The 21,491-nt window shown below is 34.9% G+C and overlaps 1 protein-coding gene across 3 annotated transcripts in view; it reads left to right on the top strand.

Moving 5' to 3' along the window:
* SLC25A21 (solute carrier family 25 member 21) overlaps window positions 1-21,491 on the top strand; it is a 251,729-nt gene that overhangs the window by 162,518 nt on the left and 67,720 nt on the right. For all 3 annotated transcript variants that reach the window (XM_032187582.1, XM_032187581.1, XM_032187583.1), the window contains exon 3: window positions 20,591-20,674. In XM_032187582.1, the coding sequence (XP_032043473.1) occupies window positions 20,591-20,674 (84 nt within the window). The remainder of the gene's footprint in view (window positions 1-20,590; window positions 20,675-21,491) is intronic.

The raw sequence follows: 21,491 nt of genomic DNA, 5'->3' as shown, positions 1-21,491 counted from the left end.
TCACCTGCTGGATGCAAGGTTGCTGTTGCCTAAGGATATGATCGTGGGAGTCTGCCACAGAAAACAAAGGGACACTTGGCAATAGTCTGCTTGCTGGCAAGTTTAAGTGGCCTGTTCTCTACTACAAGAAGTTAGTTGTATTTCCATGTGGAATATCTCTGTAATTGATTTTTATTTTCAAATCACCTAAAAAAAAAAAAAAAAAAAAAAAAAAGAAACAGACCATTGACAAGTGTGTGCCCCTTCTTTAAGGGCACTTGCTAGAACCTGGGCAGTGTATCAAAGGTAGACAGCTCCATCTATAGTCAAGGGAAAGAGAGGAACAATTATGCGGGACAGTTCATTCCATCTGTCTGTGATACGCGATTTAGGATTGGATGATTGGCCTTTGGAGGTGCATGTCTCAGCACTGATTCTGCAGGACTTGCTAGACATGACTTAGTTCCCAAACTGACAGTGGCAGAGATGCTGTCTGCTTGCTTGTTTGTAGTGAATAGCTGCACGAGTATTGCTCTGTCACAGCCAGAACTGTGTGCTGTAGGAAGCAGCATTAATTGCATGCTACAGCCCTCATACATTCTTGATAAAAACAAATCTATATCTACACTGTAAACCACATAGCTGATAACTTCTACAAGGTTGCCCTTAACCAGTGGTTAGAAGTTGTGTCAATTCTAAAAGCAGAAAACAACCCCACTGTCTTTTAAGCTGTCATGAGTGCCATGGTAAACCTCAGTCTTTGTCATTTTTGACCATCATCACTAGGTAAATTGGTACTAATTAACCAGTACTAATTTTGTGTTGCTTTGTTAGTCTCATATCACCAATGGTTAGTATCTGCTTAAGACCTTTCCAGCAGACACAGTGCTAAGTCCTTGTCAGCCATAAGATTCAGAAACATATTCTGACCCACCTTGCTAAGATCCTTCCCTTGAACTCTGTTGTGATTGCCTCCTCTCTCCCCTTTGTAAACGAAGAGAAAACAGAAATTGAGTTTCTTCCCTGCCAGTCAGATTGAACATCCGTGGTTTTTTTCTTCACCCAAGGGATGCATAATACATGATTTACAGAACTGCTGACTGCTGTAGCTGCAATTAAAACAACACTGCCTTCATAGCTGGAACACTGAGTGCAAACAGGCTGATAGTTTAATCAATCCATTTGAAGAAGTATTAACTAAACCAGCAGTTTACTGTTCCTGTCAAACTCTAAACAACTGTAAATCTTGTTTTCAAAAATCAACCAGAAAAAAATGTGACACATTAAAAATGAATTAGACATGGCACACCACCCATACGCTGTATAATAAACAGATCACAGCCCTATAGTAATAGCCGTGATTTCTGGCATGTCATTGGAGAAGAACTCATGGGTTTTCAGAATGACCTGTGTCATAAATCATTGCATTCTCATTTACACTGAGCACATGTATCTAATTTTTCAAGAGCAGCTTCTGAAATCCTGATGAATGGCTTCAGAATTGATTACTGGAATGTATGAAAAGTAGTGTCATGAATGCCTAATTGAGGAAAGGAAAAGGGGACTAAAAACACAATCCAGTGAAATCTAAATTACAAAAATGTGATATGTACCAAGTAACAAATGAATAGCCACCCAGGAGATAAAGCTAAAACATGGAAATGTAAAATCTATCACACTTTTCTTCAAGACAGATAAAATAAATTAATATTAATTTTCAGTAGAGTTAAACCAATGTAACCATAAATCATATATACATATATTTTTTCACCCATATAGGCATCATTTTCTTGCCACCCAGTTTAATGTTTTCTGTGTGAATGCGTATTTTCATAATATGGAATGCTCCACATTTAAAAAACAAACAAACAAACAAAAACAGACATCCCGAATGAGAAAACATATCCAACTATATTAATGAAGCTCCAGAAACACGAGACATTTTTATGTATATCTTGTTGACTTTGTTTATGCACGTGATCTCTTGTCAGCATGACTGAGACCCCCCCCCACTTCACACAAAGTTGAACAAAAAGCTATGCACTCAGTAAGCTGAAATTAATATAACATGTCCCTTTCTTAGACACCACAGAGATACCATCAAACATGGGATTTTCTCACAGTCTTGTCTTTGAAGTAACAGATAGAGGTATAATTATTGAATCCAATTGTTATTTCCTTTGTGTAAGAGACTGCAAGTTACAAACCACAATGAAAGGTAGTGTAGACAGTTTTTATGCTTTGCGCACTTTTAAAGATTTATCTGTGTATGCAGCTGGAGCACAAGGACTGAAGTTGGATGTGTTACACGACTGTAGCATGTAGATTCTGATTTGGTGTTGAAAGAAACTCCTTGGCAGATAAGTAATGAAATGAAACAGCAAACATGCCATCACCTAATAAAAACATCAATTCATAAGAACCATTAACTACCTTTTCCTGAGACATCCTTTTTTAATTGTTATATTTAATTTTGTCATAAGAAAACAAATTCATTTACTTTACTGATATATGCCAAGCAGTGGCTATAGAATGAGGAAATTTTATAAGGAAGCTATTACTCTTTGTCCAGTCTCTACTTGCAAGGTTCAAAATGACCAGCATTCGTTAAACTTTATTACTGAGGTTCATGAAAGATTCTTTGGATTAGAAAAGCATAACCTTCTGTCCTGATTTAGAACGGTGTTGCAGCTTTTCATTAACCTGGAAACCTCCTATTTACATGGTTCACAGCCTGGTCTCAGCTCACCTGGAGGTAACAAAGGGTGTCGGGACAAGAGTGCAGCAGGGGGCTCATCCTTTAGGGCTGCCATCTGAATTTGATCAGGTCAACTGTTTTAACTCCTGCCTCATTAGGCAAAATAAAATGGAGATTATGGTGTGTGGAAGGATCAGATTGCAGACAGCAGGCTCTGCCTCCTGACACTTGCTACTGATTTTACTTTTTGACAAGATCTTGTTCACCGTGTTTTCGATACTATATTACAGCAGGTTTTAAATTATTTTGAAGACACGATCATTTGTGTCCCCTGGCATTTCAGAATTTAACCAAAGAGGATTTAATAAGTGAAGACACATTAGTCTCAGAGGTAGTTCACCTACTGGATAGATGTCACTGTGTAGTATGGGCTTAATGCTGATAAACATATTAATTCAGCTTGTCAAGCTAGCTCTTCTCTTTCACAGTTTAGGATAGCTGTAAATTTGAAAAAAATCTGACAAAAAAAAAAAAAAAAAAAAAGTTTGCAAGGCAAATTGTTACTACTACCTGGCACAGAGGATTAAATAATGTGTTTTGAATACATAATTAAAATGTCTATTCAGTGTCTCTTTAGTTACTGCTCTTAGTAATTATTGTAACATATATTGTAACATTTTACAATATATTGTAAAATATATTGTAACAGGTGTATAGAGTTCAATGTTTCTTACATTATTGTGCCTATTAGAGGTAGAGATGAGTATCATTGAATAATTAAAATATTTCCCACCTGGTTGTCCACTGAAAAGCATTTTCCAGCTGACCTCATCTGTACATGCCATGTAATAATAAGAAGTTAATGGTCTATAAATGTCAAGAACGGTCCAAGGTATCAGTTTAGTCAGCTGACAACTACTTGGCAACTCTCTTATAAGGACAGTAGTTCTTTTTGCTCACACCCAACCATCGTTCTCTTTAGGACAAACAGTGATAATAAAAGCAGATGATGTTTAGCAACTTCTCCTCTTTCTCTTATTCCATTTGGACAGGACTTTCTTTAAATTCCACCTCTTTAAGCTCAGAGTATCAACTCTTAGTGAATGAAGAGGAAATGGAAATATGAAAATTAGAAATAAGTTCACATTATTTTTGCAATTACTCCTTTATAAATCAAGAGTTAACCTGAAGTGTAGACACTAAAATGCTGTCAAAACAAGAAGCTCCCTTCAGGGAAGGGGGAAAAGAGGCGACAAGTAATATGCAACAGATATGAACCTATATGAATTTTGTAATACAAAGTAGAATATGCATTATTACATGGTTAGAAGTGTAGCATAAAATTGTTTTAAGCTGACAATTGTTTTAAGCTGATTCATTACTCTAGTAAAGACCAACTAAGAAATACACAGGATTGTTCATTTTAAGTGAAATTAATGTATGAATTATAGTCATTAGCTTCAGATAACTATGAATTGCACAATCAATAATAATGTGTCTCTTCAGTAACATCACCACGTCACTACATTTAATTTCTTCTGCATATTATATGCCAACTTCAATATCCTTATTCCTAATGCAAACTGATTCATTTGCAGACTGCCATGTATCCTGTAGACTTAATGAGGAAGGGGCCTTAAAAAATAAACATCTCGTTGCACATTTTTATTTCTACATATCCAGCTCAAAAATATATTTTCTAGGGATATTTAAAGATTAAAGTTTCCTCTAAAACATTTCATGGAACAAACCTGCCACTTCCAAAAGCAAACCACAGAGAGGTAGAAAACATGTTTTTCATGAAACAATTGCACTTACTGAAAATGCTGGAAAGATTTTTGTTAAAGAATGTATCATAAGTAATGTGCACAAATTATTGCAGATCCTTGAAGTCCTGATAATTTCTGTCTTCCTGTGTTCCCATTTACTTTTGCTGCCAGCCTCCCGTTTTTCCTTACTCTTCTTTTAAGTTTCTAGCTCCAAAATTCTATCTATTTTTCCAGTTGCCACCAGTTGCTGCCTTTTTCGACCAATCTGTCCACTATTCCACCTGTCCTGTACTCTTTCTTGTTCTTTACCCTATTCAACTCCCAGACTCCTCCTCTCCAGTTCATTTCCACTTCACTGGACTGCAGTCCTTCACTTGCTCTGTTTCCTTTTGACTCCTTTAGATGAAGGCACCGCTTTCTGCTACAAACATATCACTTGCTGAGAAGGGGAGAAGTATTTAAAGCAAAATGATGTTAATTTTGGTGCAAATTGTATTCAGGCACCCAAGAGCAGCTTTGAATCTGTGGTGAAAAGTAAAAAAATCTATGTTAGTAGCAGAATTTCAGTGTGTGTGTGTTTGTTTTTGCTCCACTGAATAGCCTCATAAATATTTGCATCTGCAAAAAAGAAAGTCTTGCAACAGGCTTTGCCATTAGTGGAACCATTCACTGAATTACACTCCAAGTGGAATCATAGAATCATTAAGGTTGGAAGAGACCTTCAAGATCATCTGGGAAATTTAATGATACTTTTCTGTCTTCCCACTAGAAAGGCCACATGAATCCTAGTGGTCTAGTCTGTAACACTTCCAGTCCTAGAAAATATGGAGGGCTCTTTGAGCTGCCACAAGACTCATTACACTGTCCAAATATCCCCTTTAAGGAATGCTCAGTTGCCACTTTAAGAGGTTTTGTGCTTCACTTAAAATAATTTTCACAAAAGGTCTGTTCCCAGTGTTGGATTCAGAGCAGGTTCAGCTCTACAGGTAGGTAAAGAGAGCAACTGCCAAGCATTATATGATGCTAAGGAGTCAGAATGGCCAGTTCTTAGAAATAAGGCATTTATTCCTCTATCTTATCTGCCTCCTAATACAATTGTATAATTTCCTGTCCTGTTCGAAAGTCGAGGTAAGTGCAGCAACTATTACTCTTCCTTAGGCAGTAGAAGAAAATGATACTTTAGCATTGTGAGAGAACAATTGTGAAATTCCTCTTTCTCTGTTTTTGTCACATCAGAACAATACCAGCCATGCAGCTGGTTGGAGTCATCTGGCAGAGCTCAGAGTGACTCATCGTGCCTGGAAGAGTCGGATGCATGTTTTTCTCCAAAGAAGACCACTCTAACCACAGCAAGGGAGAACAGAGCTCACTGGTTGCACGTGTAGGAGAGAACAGACAAAACTGGCCACTTTTCCCACATAATAAGCTCACACTTTTGGGGTCCAGAGACAACCTCAGGTCATGTTTCCTCAGAGTGTTTAAGGAAACATTAGCAGAGGATCCTGGCCAGCCTGTTTGACAACAGGAGTAAAAGAAAGGACTGCATATGCCTTTGACAATCCAGCACATGGCATAAATCTCAGAGCATTTTAACATGGATGATTTGTTTGTGGTGATTAGCAGTGATGTGCTGCCACGTTCTGGAGATGGTTTGTCTCAAAGGCAGCTTTGGCTTCCAGGAGGTGGGTAAACATGGGGGCACAGAAAAAAAAAAAAAAAAAAAAAAAAATCTGTTTTGTTCAAATACTCTGAAAGCCACAGAAGTGTGTTATATTGATAGAATCCTACTAATTTTTTTCAGAGTCTTTCTCCCTGTAGGGATTGCTGGCAGTAGTACTACCATCCCTAAAACTCAGCTGATTTGGGTCAAAGGAGAAGTCTCAGAGCTTAGACTTCTTTCTTGCCTATTTATATGGTAGTGTGTGAATACTGTTCAGGATCTAGTTCATGATGCCAGATTTCTACTTTAACGTTGTAATATTATGCAGTTTCACTTAAGGGCATGCTCAACATAGTTTGTCTAGAACCTGATCTATTTTCTACAGGTAAACACAAAAAAAGTTAAAGTTTTTCTTTAAAACTTTTCTTTTAAACTTTTTCTTTAAACTTTTTAAAACTTTTTCTTTAAAAGAAAGGAGAGAAGGATCAAGTACACAAAACATCTAGATTTGAATCAGTAAAATTCTAACTGGTCTTAGGCATAAAATCATTATTAGAAATAATATGCATATGATAAATTATGTTTTATCTCTTTAGTAAATCCATTGTTTGCAGTGATACCAAGTTATTGACATCTTTGCATAGGTTAGTTTAGACTATTTACTGTATATTAATTCTCCCTAAAATTTCCTCTGTTTCAGTTTTACATTTAATTATTTCATGCACTTTTCTCTATAAGTCATTTTAGACTGCATCAGCTGATATTCTCAACAGATTTTACATACAAATGTTTCTCTGCTTCTTGAAGAGATCTGACAGAATATGTCTTATGTTCTCACTTCATGAGGTCTGGATCTTTCAACCAAATTTAATAGCTATTTATGCCTTTGGAAGATCTTATCTAATGTACTATTGGTTCAGGGTCATTCACAGCCTCACATTATATTAAAACACGGACAGAGTGTGTAATTTGTTAATGTCATGAAGGATGAAGTTGGTTAGAAAGGGAAGTGTACACGATTTATAATAACACAAGTGTTTCCTTGCTAATCCCTTGGCAGGTTCATTATCTGTAGAGCCCCAGGCAATAGTTGGCCTATCATGAGAGTGAAATTTAACCCACAGCATGAAATTAATCCTCAAAGACTTTTGTCTACTCTTTCTAGAAATAATAAATTCAAAGTGATTTTATAATTCTCTCTCTAACTTTCTGTGTAAGTGTTAAATTGGTATCTAAACTCTATGGCACATGTCAACCTATTGATTTATGTTTAGCTAAGTAACATGTAAGTGTATACTAAGAATAAAGAATTTGAAGATGCGAATTAGTGGTACATTCATTGCTTCTTCGTATAAGCCTTTATCCTTTCTATTTCTTGTAATTACAGTGAAGACAAGGAGTGTATATATATGGATGTATGCATGTATAAAGTCATTCAAAGGATCATATCTGGACTTCCTAGAGCTTCTGATTTTTTCTGGAAACACATTAGGTTTCCGATCATTCCTCTCATTCTTCAGACATAATTTGTAACAGTGGTGCAGACATTAAACTATTCTCACTTCACATAGTCTTTCAAAGAAAATCAGTTTCTCAAGTCATACCGTATTTCCTCTGCATAGTTTAGGAAAGTTATGCTTGGGCACGTGTATACTCTAGGTGGGGAGGGAAACGGCAGTTGCTGAAGTATGTTAAAGGCAATGGTGAGCAAAGGGAGTGTCTTTGATCCTAGAAAAGACTTTAAGATATATTAAAGATGCTGCTTGATATTAATCAAGATATTGATATTATATCAAGATATTGATATTGATAAACTACATATCTTATTGTGATATTCGTTGCTCAGGATAGAAATTCCTACAAAAGTTTCTCATATAAAATAAAGCTTAGGTTTCTGATGTATTTTCTAAACTGCTTTTATTGTTAATGGAAGATGAAGGATTTAAGCATTGCATTTTGATACGGTACAGTACTGTAAATCAATTACATTTAGTAATGCAAATATCATTTATGTCTACATTATGACTATCCATTCAACAAAATGTAGACAGAATCACAGAATCACAGAATTTCTAGGTTGGAAGAGACCTCAAGATCATCAAGTCCAACCTCTGACCTAACACTAACAGTCCCCAATAAACCATATCCCTAAGCTACAGTTCCCACTAAACCATATCCCTAAGGTAGACATTGGTGGGAAAATTGCAGAACTGCAGTGCTTGCTTATAGGTGTTAGTGATTACATAGAAGGAGCAGAGACAATGATATATTGCTCATATTTTGAGCAATGACTGCCTGAAGGTTTTCCATCTTCTCAATATATATAGTGTTTCTTGGACCACACTCTTCTCCCTTCTACCTACTTTCATAACTTTTTTCACTTTATACATCCATCAGTCATTCCTCAGCAATTGACTTTCCCTGTTTGCCCTTTTCACAGCCCACAGTCTCATAGTGAAAACTTCCTGCAACAAAAGCAGCAGTGTTTGTTTATTGTGAAACCGTGGTTTCTCCTGCCAGTTCCAATGACAAGTTGGCATCTTGTGACCTTTAATAAATGGGGGTAAATGATGTGTCTGTTAGCTGGTAGGCAGGATGGCTATTTGCATTTTCAAGAGGGTCTTGAAACATAAAAAGGCTAAAAATTCTCCTGTGCATGTAATGAAACTAGAGATTCCCTTCTGCAGACCTTTAAAGTCATTTATTCTTGGAGGGGTTCAGGCCACATGTGGGACAAGCTGTAGATTTAACACGTACCGTACCAATGTACTCTGCAAAGTTTAAGTAGATTAAGTCCTTCCCATGCCTTAGCCTGGGCACCTTTCAGGATGCATAGCAGAGAAAGTTGGAACCTGGCTATCCTTGGATTCCTGTTTATGTGCACAGACTGTATTGCACCAAAGTAAAGACCCACAATAGAGAAGGTGAAAGTACTGCCAGTGTAGTTAGTGCACACACTATCTGGCTAGGTCTTTGGAAGAAGCATAGCGTAACTTTTGTTCTAATTATCTGCTTCCCCATTAGCTAGCATGTGTGCTAATAAAATGGAGGAAAGTGGCATGACCAATATATTGTATGCTTATGTTTTTATTTATTGCACTCTTGCTCAGTTTGGCCTTGAACAGCAAATAGCAATTTATTAACCAACAAAGGCATAACCCTACATGTTGAATATAATTATATACATGATAGTTACCTTTTAGTTCTATATGATGCACTGAGTTTTCAGTCATATCTCAACAAGCCCATTTTATTTATCAGTAGGCATTCAATAATTCAATAAGTCAATTTGCTTTATCTCTAAGGCCATGTAGTATTACAAAGACAAATTTTAAGAGAACTTTCACATCCTTCTTTGATTTAAAGATTTTCTTAAAGATTTTCATTAAATAATTTTGCTTTTATTTTTTTTTTTTTTTTTTTTTTTTTTTTTTTTGGAACAATACATAAAAAGCACAAGGCTGCAAGCAAACAGTAAAACAGTAAAATCTGTTGAGAAGTTTATCCTCCAGACCACTGCACTGCCTGCTTCCCGCAAATGTTTTGCTGCAATCCTCTCTCAAAACTTGCCCTGCTTTGTACCTTTAAAATTATCAGCACTTGGAAAAGTCTTGTTAAATCTGAAAGAAGTCCTGTTTTTCTTTAGACTTAACAATGTTTCAGATACTGATTAAAAAGGGAATTCTCCCTTTATTCCTGAGGTCAGTAAGAAATATTATGGAAAATTGCGTTAACTCTTGCAAATCCCTCTACAACTATAAAAGTACAAATGAGATCGTCCCTGCTGTTTCAGTCAGGCCTATGAACCTCAGAGCAATAGGATATTTATAAGAAAATTCCAGACATAGCAGTGGTGCTGTGATCCATATGACCCAAAGTTTCCAGTCTTTGTCTATCCTCCTGTCTTTAAGGAAAAACAGAGGGGCATAAAATGAAAACTTGGAAGATCACAAATCATTGTTATGACTCATTATAATGAATGATTTGTGCATTACTTTATGGAGTAGTTAGGTAGGTTTGGGGGGAATAAAGAAACCCTTCTTTTTAATTTTCACCACTTTAGGCCCATTTTCAAGCAACTGTCTTTCCTAAAATAATGCTGCTCTTTTTTCCACACTATTCTGGATAACCAGTGAGTTTTTTCAGCTGGGAGAGTGTGTTGTGATGTAAAGGCTCAGCCTTGCGCTGCTGTTGTCAAGAGCCTGTTAGTGTTTCCATTACAGCACTAAATCTTATTTTCTGGTGTTTATAACCAGGCCATAAAATACTTGAAGTCAAATTTTGGTAGTTTTCAAAATGTATTTACAAATAAGAAAAATAATCTCATTGGGAGGGGCTTGTTAGGTCTCCAGAAAAATAAATAAATAAATAAATATCCTGACAGCTTTGCAGCAACAGTGATTCAGTTTTGGACATTCAAAATGAGTCTTCTGACCACAGCATACAACCTGCATTCAAGACTCTTCTGAGTTTTGCTTAACATTATATCTGCTGTTACCTACTAAAAGTAGAATTGTTACTTGAAAAATAAAAATAAAGTACTGAAGCCTGTAGGAACACCGTTGCTGTTCCCACAAAGTAGCACTTACTACACTACATTTGGGAGAACTCCCCTCTTTATTTTCAAACTGTGAGTAAATAGGATGTATTCTCAATTGTCAAAGTTTTCTCTTCCCTTCCTGGGATATATTCTAATTTGTTAGACAAAAGTTTTCTGGAAGTGTGGACACATATCTGTTGACTATAAAAGATGCTGGAAAGCTACCATTTCAACACAAGGCAAACTTTCCATAAAGTTATGGGATCGTGTTTTTATTTTTCTTTTTACAAAGAGGGAAGTGTACCATTTCAGATAAACTCTATTACAGAAAGCAAGAGTGTTCCGATATTTTACTAGTTTTATTTTAAGTCACCTCAGCAGAGCAAGTCATAGCTCTTCAGAGGAAATTTCATCCTAAACTTGCCTTGTTATGCCCTACTGTATGTTAAGAATTGCTAAGGTCGCTAAGCACTGCCTGATAATGAATTCCATATAAGCTGCAATATTGGAGCACAGCTGGGTGGGTAAGAATTGAGTTTCAGTCTTTAACTCAGAATTTCCTTATTTTACTGGTTTTATTTCAAAATGTAGTGCTTCTTTAAGACTGTAGGTAAAAAGAAAAAAGGTAAGTTTAACACGGAATCAACATATGCTTGGAAGGTATTGACCATGTTATGTGTATTTGCCATCAGTCTTTTAATAAGAAAAGTCATATAAGTTAGAGTATTCAAATGCAGAGTATTTAGCTGTATTTTTCAGTGGAGTAAGGTGGGTTATATCCTTTCCAGTATTTTAAATATCTCAGCCACAATATCTTAATCAAATTTTAAATGTTTTCCAGCACAGACATGGGAGGTTGTGTGGACACTCAAAACTAACACTTCTTTCAACAACTCACAATTTGATTTTGGCTATTTTCCACTGAAAATGAGTTTGGATTTCTTTAGTTGACCATTTCTTTCCTTTGGGAAAAAAGATATTTTCGGTTATCTTTACTACTTTCACCATAGGGAACAAATGTAATGTATATTTTGTTGTGTTTTGCAAATTTTTTGGTGATAAATCTTTTTAATACCAAAAAAAGAAAAGTCAGAATACACTAAGCTGTGATGGGATTCCTCTCATCAAAGAACTTATAATGCTAATGAGTCCTGAAATGAATTGAACAACCCTTCAAAAAGACCTCCCCTCAAATCTTCTCATCTGAAAGCCACAACAATTTTCCTGCCTACTCAGAAAGAAAAGTTCTGTGTGATTACCAGAGGGGAAACAAATCAAAGCTTTGTATAAATATATATATATACATATATATATACATATATATGTATATATGTATATATTCTTGGCCCCATCTATCGGAACTGTCGAAGAAAGAAGTGTCTTTTTCCTGTGGGATATACATTTTCCTATTTCAATATTTAAATTGGAAGCATTTTTGAATAATAATTACTATTTGTATTTAAGTTATTGGCTAGTAATAACCAACAGTAATTATTCATTTGAAGCTTTCCTATGGCTTATCAGATATATTTTATTTTACAAAGCTGCATGAAGATTTGCCTTTGTATCTTTTTGAAGTAATAGAGGATAATCTTACTTTTTATAAGCAGCAAAATCATTCATCTTATTTGGTATCATTGATATCATAACAAAATTAACCAATAGATGAATTTTTCATATTCACATTTAAATTTTTTAAAGGCTCTGATTTGCAGAAGCTCAATAATGTATTAATTGACGGTAATGGCACAAGGCATGAGAATGGCTCTACTGGATTTGACTAATCCAACAAAGAGAGGTCAAGAGAGGATATACATTTTTGTAATAGCAGTTCAACTAAGATAAGGAATTGGACATTTTTTAATCAGGCACATGTTATAAACAGAAATCAGCCAAACCACATTCTAATTTTTCCCTGAATTGGGACTGGATGCTGGAGCCTTTATGTAAAATAATCTAATATCTGACTTCTTGTGAAATCTCTTCTAGTCATTAATTTGTATTCCTCATCACTTTGTTGTTTTTCTATAAAAAGCCATATAAGCCATTTTGAAGAGAAACATACAAGACTATCCAAAACTAATGAAAGCCAGACTTCTGTTGATGTATTAGGCCATCAGTAACTACCCATATGTAAAATCTTTAAAAATAACTCCATCATCTCTGACAATGAAAAATTATTCCTCATGCTGTCATTTTCAATATTTGTCCTGTTTAGATAAGGGGGAAAAAAATTCATAGATTTTGCGATAGTTGATTTTACTTAGGAAATAAAGAGTACAGGAGTTTTCAGAAATAAACCATCACTCTTAAAAACAAAATACTGTTTTTGCTATTTCTAGTTTCTGCAGATTCACTAATAGCTAAGCATTTTATACACAAGAAAATGTAGACAAAAAGCACAGGCAGTGTTTAAATTTACCTACTCCTTTTACAGTTGTCACTTCTTAGCCAATTTTACTTTCATAAGATCTTAAGATCACACATAAGATATTGTGTGATCCTTCAGATAGAGGTATCTGTCTAAGGTCATCACTGTTGTCATAGAAGTTGTATCCAGGCAGCCAAAATAGTTTAGAGGACAAAATTATACATTCCTTTGTATATCCTCAACACTGGAAAGCTGTCCCTGCTCCAGCAGAAATTCCAGATAGGCTTTTCAGACAGAACATTAGAGTAACTTCTAAAGGATAATAACAGGGAGTGCTGTTTCCAGGTCCATAACTGTGAAGAAAGGCTGGCACTTTGTAAGGACCTTGTAGAAGCTGAAAACCCACAGTTGTATCTGGCACCCAGAAACACAGAGCTTGGAGGCTGGAAGTTAAAGCTTGGTGTGCATGTGCAATAGGTAGAGAGGACACCTGCTCCCTTTCTATAGGTTCACCTCACTAAGAAACATGCCAGGATGTCAGAATAGAATGTAAGAATAAGGTAGCAAAATTTTCTTTGAATATATAATATATTGCATTCAGAAATAAACTGGGTCTGAAGGCTTCATCCTGCAGTGCCAAGGCGCATATCATGTTTGCACTTCCAGTGCCAAGCTTAGGTGAACAATACAAGTGTTTTCTGTTCCCTGGTCAGCACAGAGCACTGACAGTGTTCTCAATATTCTAATCCATCAAATAAAAGCAAATTTGCACAACATAACTAGAAATAGCATATGGTTTGCACAATCATAGCTATCAGTTTGCATGATATTTCTCTGACCAGCTTTTAAGATTGTCCTTCATTTAATCTTTCATTCCTGTGGAATAAAGGAATGGTAGAATTCAGTAAATTACTTTTTGTTGTTGCTTTGAACTCTCCTCCACATACACGCATGCATCAATGGAATTAGATTATTAAAAGTATTTATGGTTTGAACTTAGTTTCTGCTGTGTTTGTTTCTCAGGAAAACATTAAATTATTTGTATTTGACTGCTATAACTAGTTATTTTTGCTATTCTTTAAGAAAATTACCAGAGGTGATTTTCATGAAACAGTTACATAGGTTCTTTAACTGGGTTATGTGCTTCTTGCCAAGTTTGTTTTTGCTAAATGCTCGTCTAAAACTATATGTAAAGGATTTGTTTATTTATTTATTTATTTTTCTGCCATTGTAGCTGCTGTATGTTTTGTCCCCTGTGGATAATGGAAAAGTTAATAGTTCTTCATTAGTAACTGACAAAGTACAGCTTTTATTTCTAAAATGCACTGTTATTATTACATTTTTATTACTATTATTGCACTCCAGGAATATATATAGTGCCACTTTATTTTTCCCACTTATATTTTTGGTGGAACTATGTGCTTCTTAGCCAGAAGACTAAAGTATAAGATGGAGGAAAGTCAACCTTAAGAATAATAGGAAATACAGGAAAGATGATTCTCTTTTCTGATCAGTATACTATCAAGTCAGTGAATAATCACATCTTTCTTCTGGTGCCTTGTCAGGAAGCTGGGGGGACTTCCTTTTGTTTCATGGATGCTGTCTTCAACACAAGTAGTTTTACCAGAATAGGTTCCTAATCGAACAGAATGGAGGAGATCCAAGCTTGTAAACCAATGAGAGTTTGGACCAATTGCTTTATGAGAGCTTTGATAAATTGCTTTTAGGTAACTTAAAGGGAGGTTGCAACTGATGATGATCTTACTGGATTCAAATTTTGATCAGAATAGGCAATCTGTTTCATCTAAGTTCTGCTCTAAATTGCTAAATCCTTTATCTAGCTCTAACTTTTACTGTGAATGTACTCACTCAAATGTAGTTAGGAGTTACTGTCTTACTCATACACTGGCAATGTTTCCTCTTTTTGCCCTACCTGCTTTTCACAGCAGTTGCTGAGAATTTTTTATAACAGACAAAGTGAAAATTGTTGGTTAACCAATCACATATGAAGAGGATTGCAATATGAAGATTGGGATTGCAATAAGACACAGGTCAGGTGTGGAATGGACGAATTTATGAGTTGCAATATTTGCTAAATAATTCAGTAAATGTGAAAATTCATCAATTTGTATTTGGTAATTTTTGTATGAACTTCATACCTGATAGTAGACATTCAGACTCACATAAAAGTTATCTCTGCAAAGAATTTTGAGTTTTCAGGGTAACTTTACAATTATTTTCGTTGTTATTATTAAAAAAAAAAAATCCTTCAAAAGTCATAGTGGTAAAAAAAATCACAAATCCCATCACGAACTCCAACAAAGTAAATAAAATTTCTGTTTAGATGAATTTTGAAATCAGTTTTGTAATACTTATCTAGCAATTATTCTGATTTATTACTTGTAAAATAAATATGAATTGTATGAAAACAGATGATAAATTCTGTAGTTAGATGGAAGCAAATCTATATCTGCTAAACACAATGACAGGAATAAGTTCTGTTCTTTGCCTGTTCTCTATGTTACAACTTTATAGTATTATTAATTTTTTTTTTGCAGTTAAATAATCATCATAGCAATACTATAATACTTAAAATATGGCCCTTATACCAGCATAATTTATATCTTTGTCTTTAAATAATTAGATTTTTTGTTTTGAAATCTTAGGTTCAGTTCTTCAACAACTCATATGATTTGCTGTTAAAATAAGTAACAGAATTATACTCTCAATTTAGTTATTATCCTGTAAGAAACGTAAGCAATTCAAAGAACTTGAGCCAAAAAAATAAAATATATTATCAAGGTCTGCTTTGCAGTGCAAAGTTTTGCATGAAATCTGAGCATCAGTAGATAGCCTTCACCAGTAGTAGCACCTGAATAAATGTTTAAGTTAGCAAATTTAAATCTTTTTAAATTATAATGCAGTTATTTTTTATTATAGACATGAACTATTAGATGATGTATATTTATATAAAGCTTCAGGCTATACATTCTTGATCAAGTTATGCTAGTAGGACTAACTACAGAGGTGTGTCTCGAATCATGGGAATTATTGAAATTTTAGGAGAACTATATATGTTTTCAGCTTTCAGAAGGCTGTGTATTTGTTTAAAAGTTGTTTTAAGTTTAACATTGCACAGATAATTTAATTTGTTTTGTTGTTATGCCACATAACTCTCCTCTCTTCTTTATATCATATGAACAGCTCAGTAACTGAGATTATTTGCTTTGGTCCAAATCATGGGGGGAATGTTAGGAGCTTTATACAAAATAGAGTAGCACATATGATGAAATCCTAACAAGATGTGAGGAGAGGGAAAAAACAACTAAGACTGCCACTTATTGGAAGCACTGTGACATGGTGTAAAGTCTGTTTCTCTGAGTCAATGTTTTTCTTTCCCTCTGAGCTTTGTGGTTGAGGAACTAGTCAGCAGTACTGTACAAATGCACCAAGAAATTCTGGAATTTATGAATGAAGGTATGGGCTTTGTAATCCCCGTGGTGAGTCTGGTCCACATAACAGGATTTGGTGAGCCTGCTGCACATCACATTGTGGTTGTTCTATATAGTTGTTAATTAGCTGCTCAGTACCTACTTTAACATTGTGATTGTTCTATATAGTTGTTAATTAGCTGCTCAGTACCTACTTTAACATAGATATGAAAATAGTGGTTTCTTCCTTTTAGATTTTAATGTAACTAAAAGAATTTCAGCATGAATTTGACATCTTTATTCAACCCAGAGCATTAAATAAAAGGTGGAGGACTGCTAGGTAACATTGCAATGAACAGAGTGTAAACACTGCATGGATATATACTGTAGTGGCAAAATCCACAGGACACTTTTGATGAGATCTTCAGCAAGCATGAACAAATAGAAACAGCAAATGAGAGAGGCAAAGAAAAAAATATATATTATATACACACATATATATATCAGAGAGCACACACATCTGCTTGTACTCCTATAGATACAGATAGTGTTAGAGAAGACTTTAAAGGACTTCTGGAACAGGGTGTTTTTGCAGGAAATCTTCCTGTATAATGAGGATTTTGTAAAAGTCAGCATAAAATACTGGCCATTATAAAACCCAAAAGAACTGTAAGTTAGGCATTGTAAACAGATACGTACATTTGTGTACAGCAGAGTACACATATATATATCATAATGTTGATTAATGTGAATAAGTTAGAATATTTTCTTGGGTTTAGATCATAGTTTTCAATGCAGATGTTGCATTTTGAACAGACCCCAAGACCTCGAATTATTTAACATGATTTCTGCTTTTTGAAATCCCAGCCATGTCTCTTTCGGTTTGAACAAGGAAAGACATTGATGTTCTTTTTTAAAATAATATCAGGACACTTTTGTATCAAGCAAAGCTACTACACGGTGGTGTTTAGTCAAAGAAGGCATAAAACACCAAATCTCATGGGATGTTGCTATGGCCCCAAAGGGAGATTGCAAGGTCCCCAATGACATCAGGAGCTGGATGTGGGAGCAGTGAGAAAGGGAAGGCAACAGGCCCCAAGCAGGTGGAGATTACACATGGCCCAATGGTTCTGCCAGCAGGCCCAAGGTGGGAACACGCATCACAGCATTTTGGCCACAGCAGACAGCCGAGAAGCAGAAAAATGAGAAAGAAAGAAAGTTATCTAACGATCATTTTTAGGGCAATCAAGCTCTCAGTAAATGTTTACAGTGTTAGAGGATACAGTGGCCAATCTGCCTCCCTGTCCATTCAACGTGTCTCTGTTTGCTGAAAAGCACATGATGTTTTTCAGACATCAAAATAATAAATTAGGTTAGAAGTTTACGCCCTGATTATATTTATAGGTGAATTTATCTTTTTGTTCTAGCAAAGCTAATACCTTGCAAGGCAGGCGTCCAGCTTCCAAAAATGCATGAAATTCAGGGGTTTTATAATGCTTTTAGAAGGAAATGGATTGGAAGCAGAGAAAGCCATTATGTATCCCCCAGTTGTGTTCATTCCTCTAAACAATCATTAAAAACAGACCAGGTTGTTTACTGAAGTGAATGCTTTCACTCTTTTGGATTATTAAGATTACCAATACAAGCTGCTGCTGCCTCCAGAAAACCAAATATTTTTTCAGCTCTTCCTTGAGCTTCTTATAACAAGTTCTGGTGATCAATTAGCTAGTTCATTAAAAAGTTACACATGATTTTATTAAGGCAAGCAATTCTGAATCAAAGAACCCAATTCGCAGATCTAGGTTGAAACACATAATTGGCATGTATTTTAGGATCACTGTTAAAGCTATAAAAAAGATTTACTAGGGAAGGAATGGATCCAAAAACCCTAAAGGAAGGAATATGTTACTTGTGTGACTCAGTGTTACAAATGGACTCACTTAATACTAGAATCTTATCTATTTTAAAGTTAAAAAAAAAAAAAATGCAACTTTAACTTTTTTTAGCAAGAAGTTGTCCTCATGTCTCTTCATCTGAAACAATGAAATTACTTATTGTATTATTGTCTTTCACTATGATTTTCATTATTACTATCAAAGACATACTTTAAGTTAATTATTTAATAATTATGAGAAGTTGACCGACTGTAATTGTAAATCAAAATTAAGTAACATACCTTCATTGTGTTGTTCAGATGTACAGTGAGACTGTGATTAATTCTCAGTTCTACCTACAGTTGTGTATGCGCGGATTGTAGCTGGAAACCTTGCACATGTGCTAGTAGGATAAGCTTGAGGATTTGTAAGGTGAGAGAGAGGGGAGGCACGTTATTCTGAGGATGTTTTGAAACAGTAATGCTTTGTTCTGAGTTTACAAGTGGGTCAAATCTTGAAACTTGAGAAGAAGAGTTTAGGTTAAGAAAGCTTTACTTTTGAAATACTTGAGGAAAAAGCAATTTGCTGGTGAGTTTTTGAAATAAATTTTTTGTTGTTCTTTAAAAAACATAAAGACTATTTTTGTTTTTCAACTGAGAGGTATAAATAATCAAGTTTTATATATATCAAGATTTGATTAGAATCTACTTTCTATTATAATGTTGATTGCTTGATTACCTCAATGTAAAAGTTTCTGTAGCTGATATTTCTGTTGGACTTGTGCAATGGCATAGAGGCATTTTCAACTATTAGCCTTCCCTAGGGTTCTTTTCAGACAAAATGTTATGCATCAGCTCTTATTTGAGTATAAGCCTATTGAATAGCATTCTCTACTCTGCCAACTTGGCAGCAAGTTTTCCCGCTAATAAAAGAGGTTACCCCAGATAGAGATCCCAGATGTGCCTGAACTACTTTTATTAGGACTATGGAGGGGCTCAGTGTTTCCTTCTAACTGTTTTCAAAAAAGGTGTGGGCTTGCCTTCATAAGTGCCTAAAGAATTGTATTACATCACTGGATTTTTTTTTTCCTTAAAGTGAATAAAACATTAGATGTGTTAGCACAGAACACAGTTTAGGAAATACTGATGTTCATTAGGATAAATGCCTTTTGTTCCAGTGGAAATCCTGGTTTGTTTCTACTAAATTCTCATGAAAAAGAAAACACTGCTGTTTAACACTGAGTTAAAAATACTTTTATACCTTCACATATTAATGAGATGTGGCATATGAGTTTCTTGATTATGTCAGTTATTCTCTAAAACTATTTTTTTTGCTGTGTAGAATTTGTATTGTACTTAGTGATAAATCCAACTTATTGATCGACTGATAAAGACTTCTTGTAGATTGAATTTGCTAATATCAGTGGGTTTTTTGTTGTTTGTTTTGTTTTGTTTGTTGTTGTTGTTTTTTTTTTTTGTTTTTTTTTTTAAATAGGCATTCAGAATTTCTCCATGCTATACAAGAAGTAGAATAATCTGACTGGGGTATTGAATAAATAATATAGTTTGTTAAACTTACTGTTTAACAAATACTGAAATTGTAAATAATAAGATGTTTACAGTCTTAAATCATAATCTTTATTTTCCTTTCAAGGCCTTTCTTTTGAAACCTTTACCACTGTCAAAATATGAATAGAGAAAACAAGGTTTTAATTAAGAGAATTAAAAGAATTCATTGCTTTGTTTTATTGTTCATCTTATTAATAAATTACAAAAAAAAAAAATGAATGATGCTGTAATCTCTGGCCATGTCCCTGGTTGATTTTTATTGTAATTGCATCAGATATAAAAAGAACAAAACTGCACAGTGGATTAATTTAATAGTGAAACACATGACAGTATTCCATTTCAGATTTTCAAAAACAGGGTTTGATTCAAAGACTCCCATTAATTTCAATGGGCTTTGGATCAGGCACAGGGTTAACAGCTTATTTTTCAAACAACTAGAAAGAGGTGTAAATGTCAAAGGTGATAGTTATACTGTGAATTCCATAAACTACAAAAAAACATTACTACTAAAGCTCTATTTTTCCTTAGTTTAACAGCTTCTATGAAAACAGTGTTAATAAGTATATCAGGAACAGTATATAATAATGAATCAGATACATTAAATAACCTTTAAAACATCTTTTATATAATAATTAGAAAGTTAAAAGTAACTTAAAATCCCTAACTTCTCATGCTGTGATGTAAATTGTATTTTTTTTAGGTTCCAAATTCAAAGAGGGAAAACTGATCCGACCAGTTACAAGAGCCTGGGGGACTGTTTTAGGACTATTTTCCAGAGAGAAGGGTAAGAGTATATGTTTTTAAAATTGTCAATTTTATGTGACCTTTTTTAATCACCTATTTTCCAGACATTAGATCCTCTTTATATTCCACCCTTTCTGCAATTGCCAGAATTTGGCAAACATATAGTCTTACATAATGAGCACAATTTGCAACGTCCTAACATTACTCACACTTACAATACAAAATTTTGCTATTAGGATGTGTTTAAAAAACTGTGATACACAGCTGTGCAGAGATACTTGAACAAACTCTGCCTCAGTACTGGGAGAGGGATGGCCACATCAGTGCAATTCAGTATCTTGGTTCTTATATCTTGTTTTCTGAACTAGTTCAGTCTGAGCCTGAGTTCAGAGGAGTACTTGTTTCCAACCTCTGATGAACTGGTATTCCCAGTTAGCTGTGGTAGGCAGTGTTTCTAAGACCTGTGTGAGTAAAATTACACAGCTTTTCAATTTGACAGAATATGGAAAAGGATTTATGGTTCTTAGTCACCTGAATCGAACTGGATTTAGAAGGTTACACTGTTCTGAGCCAGAGCTCTTCTAAGGGACTTGGGCTCTGATCCAGAGAGGCATTTAAGTACATGCTTAATTTTATGTGCAGTCCTGTTAAAGCTGGTGAATGTAATGGGACTGATCACATGCTTAAAGTTAAGCCTGTTATCCACAGGAGCTCTTTGGAAGCTAGCCTTTAATCAAAGTAACTAATTAGTCAATGCCAGTTTTGAGTAGCTGGCAGGCTTTCCATAACAACTTTGTAAATGCAACAGCAACCAGTATTTTGTCCATATATTGACCAAAATGGAATTGTGATCATAT

This window comes from Aythya fuligula, chromosome 5 (assembly GCF_009819795.1).
Source record: "Aythya fuligula isolate bAytFul2 chromosome 5, bAytFul2.pri, whole genome shotgun sequence".
Classification (NCBI taxonomy): domain Eukaryota; kingdom Metazoa; phylum Chordata; class Aves; order Anseriformes; family Anatidae; genus Aythya; species Aythya fuligula.
The sequence above is the reverse complement of the archived record's forward strand: the minus strand, read 5'-3'. Positions and strand labels throughout refer to the sequence as shown.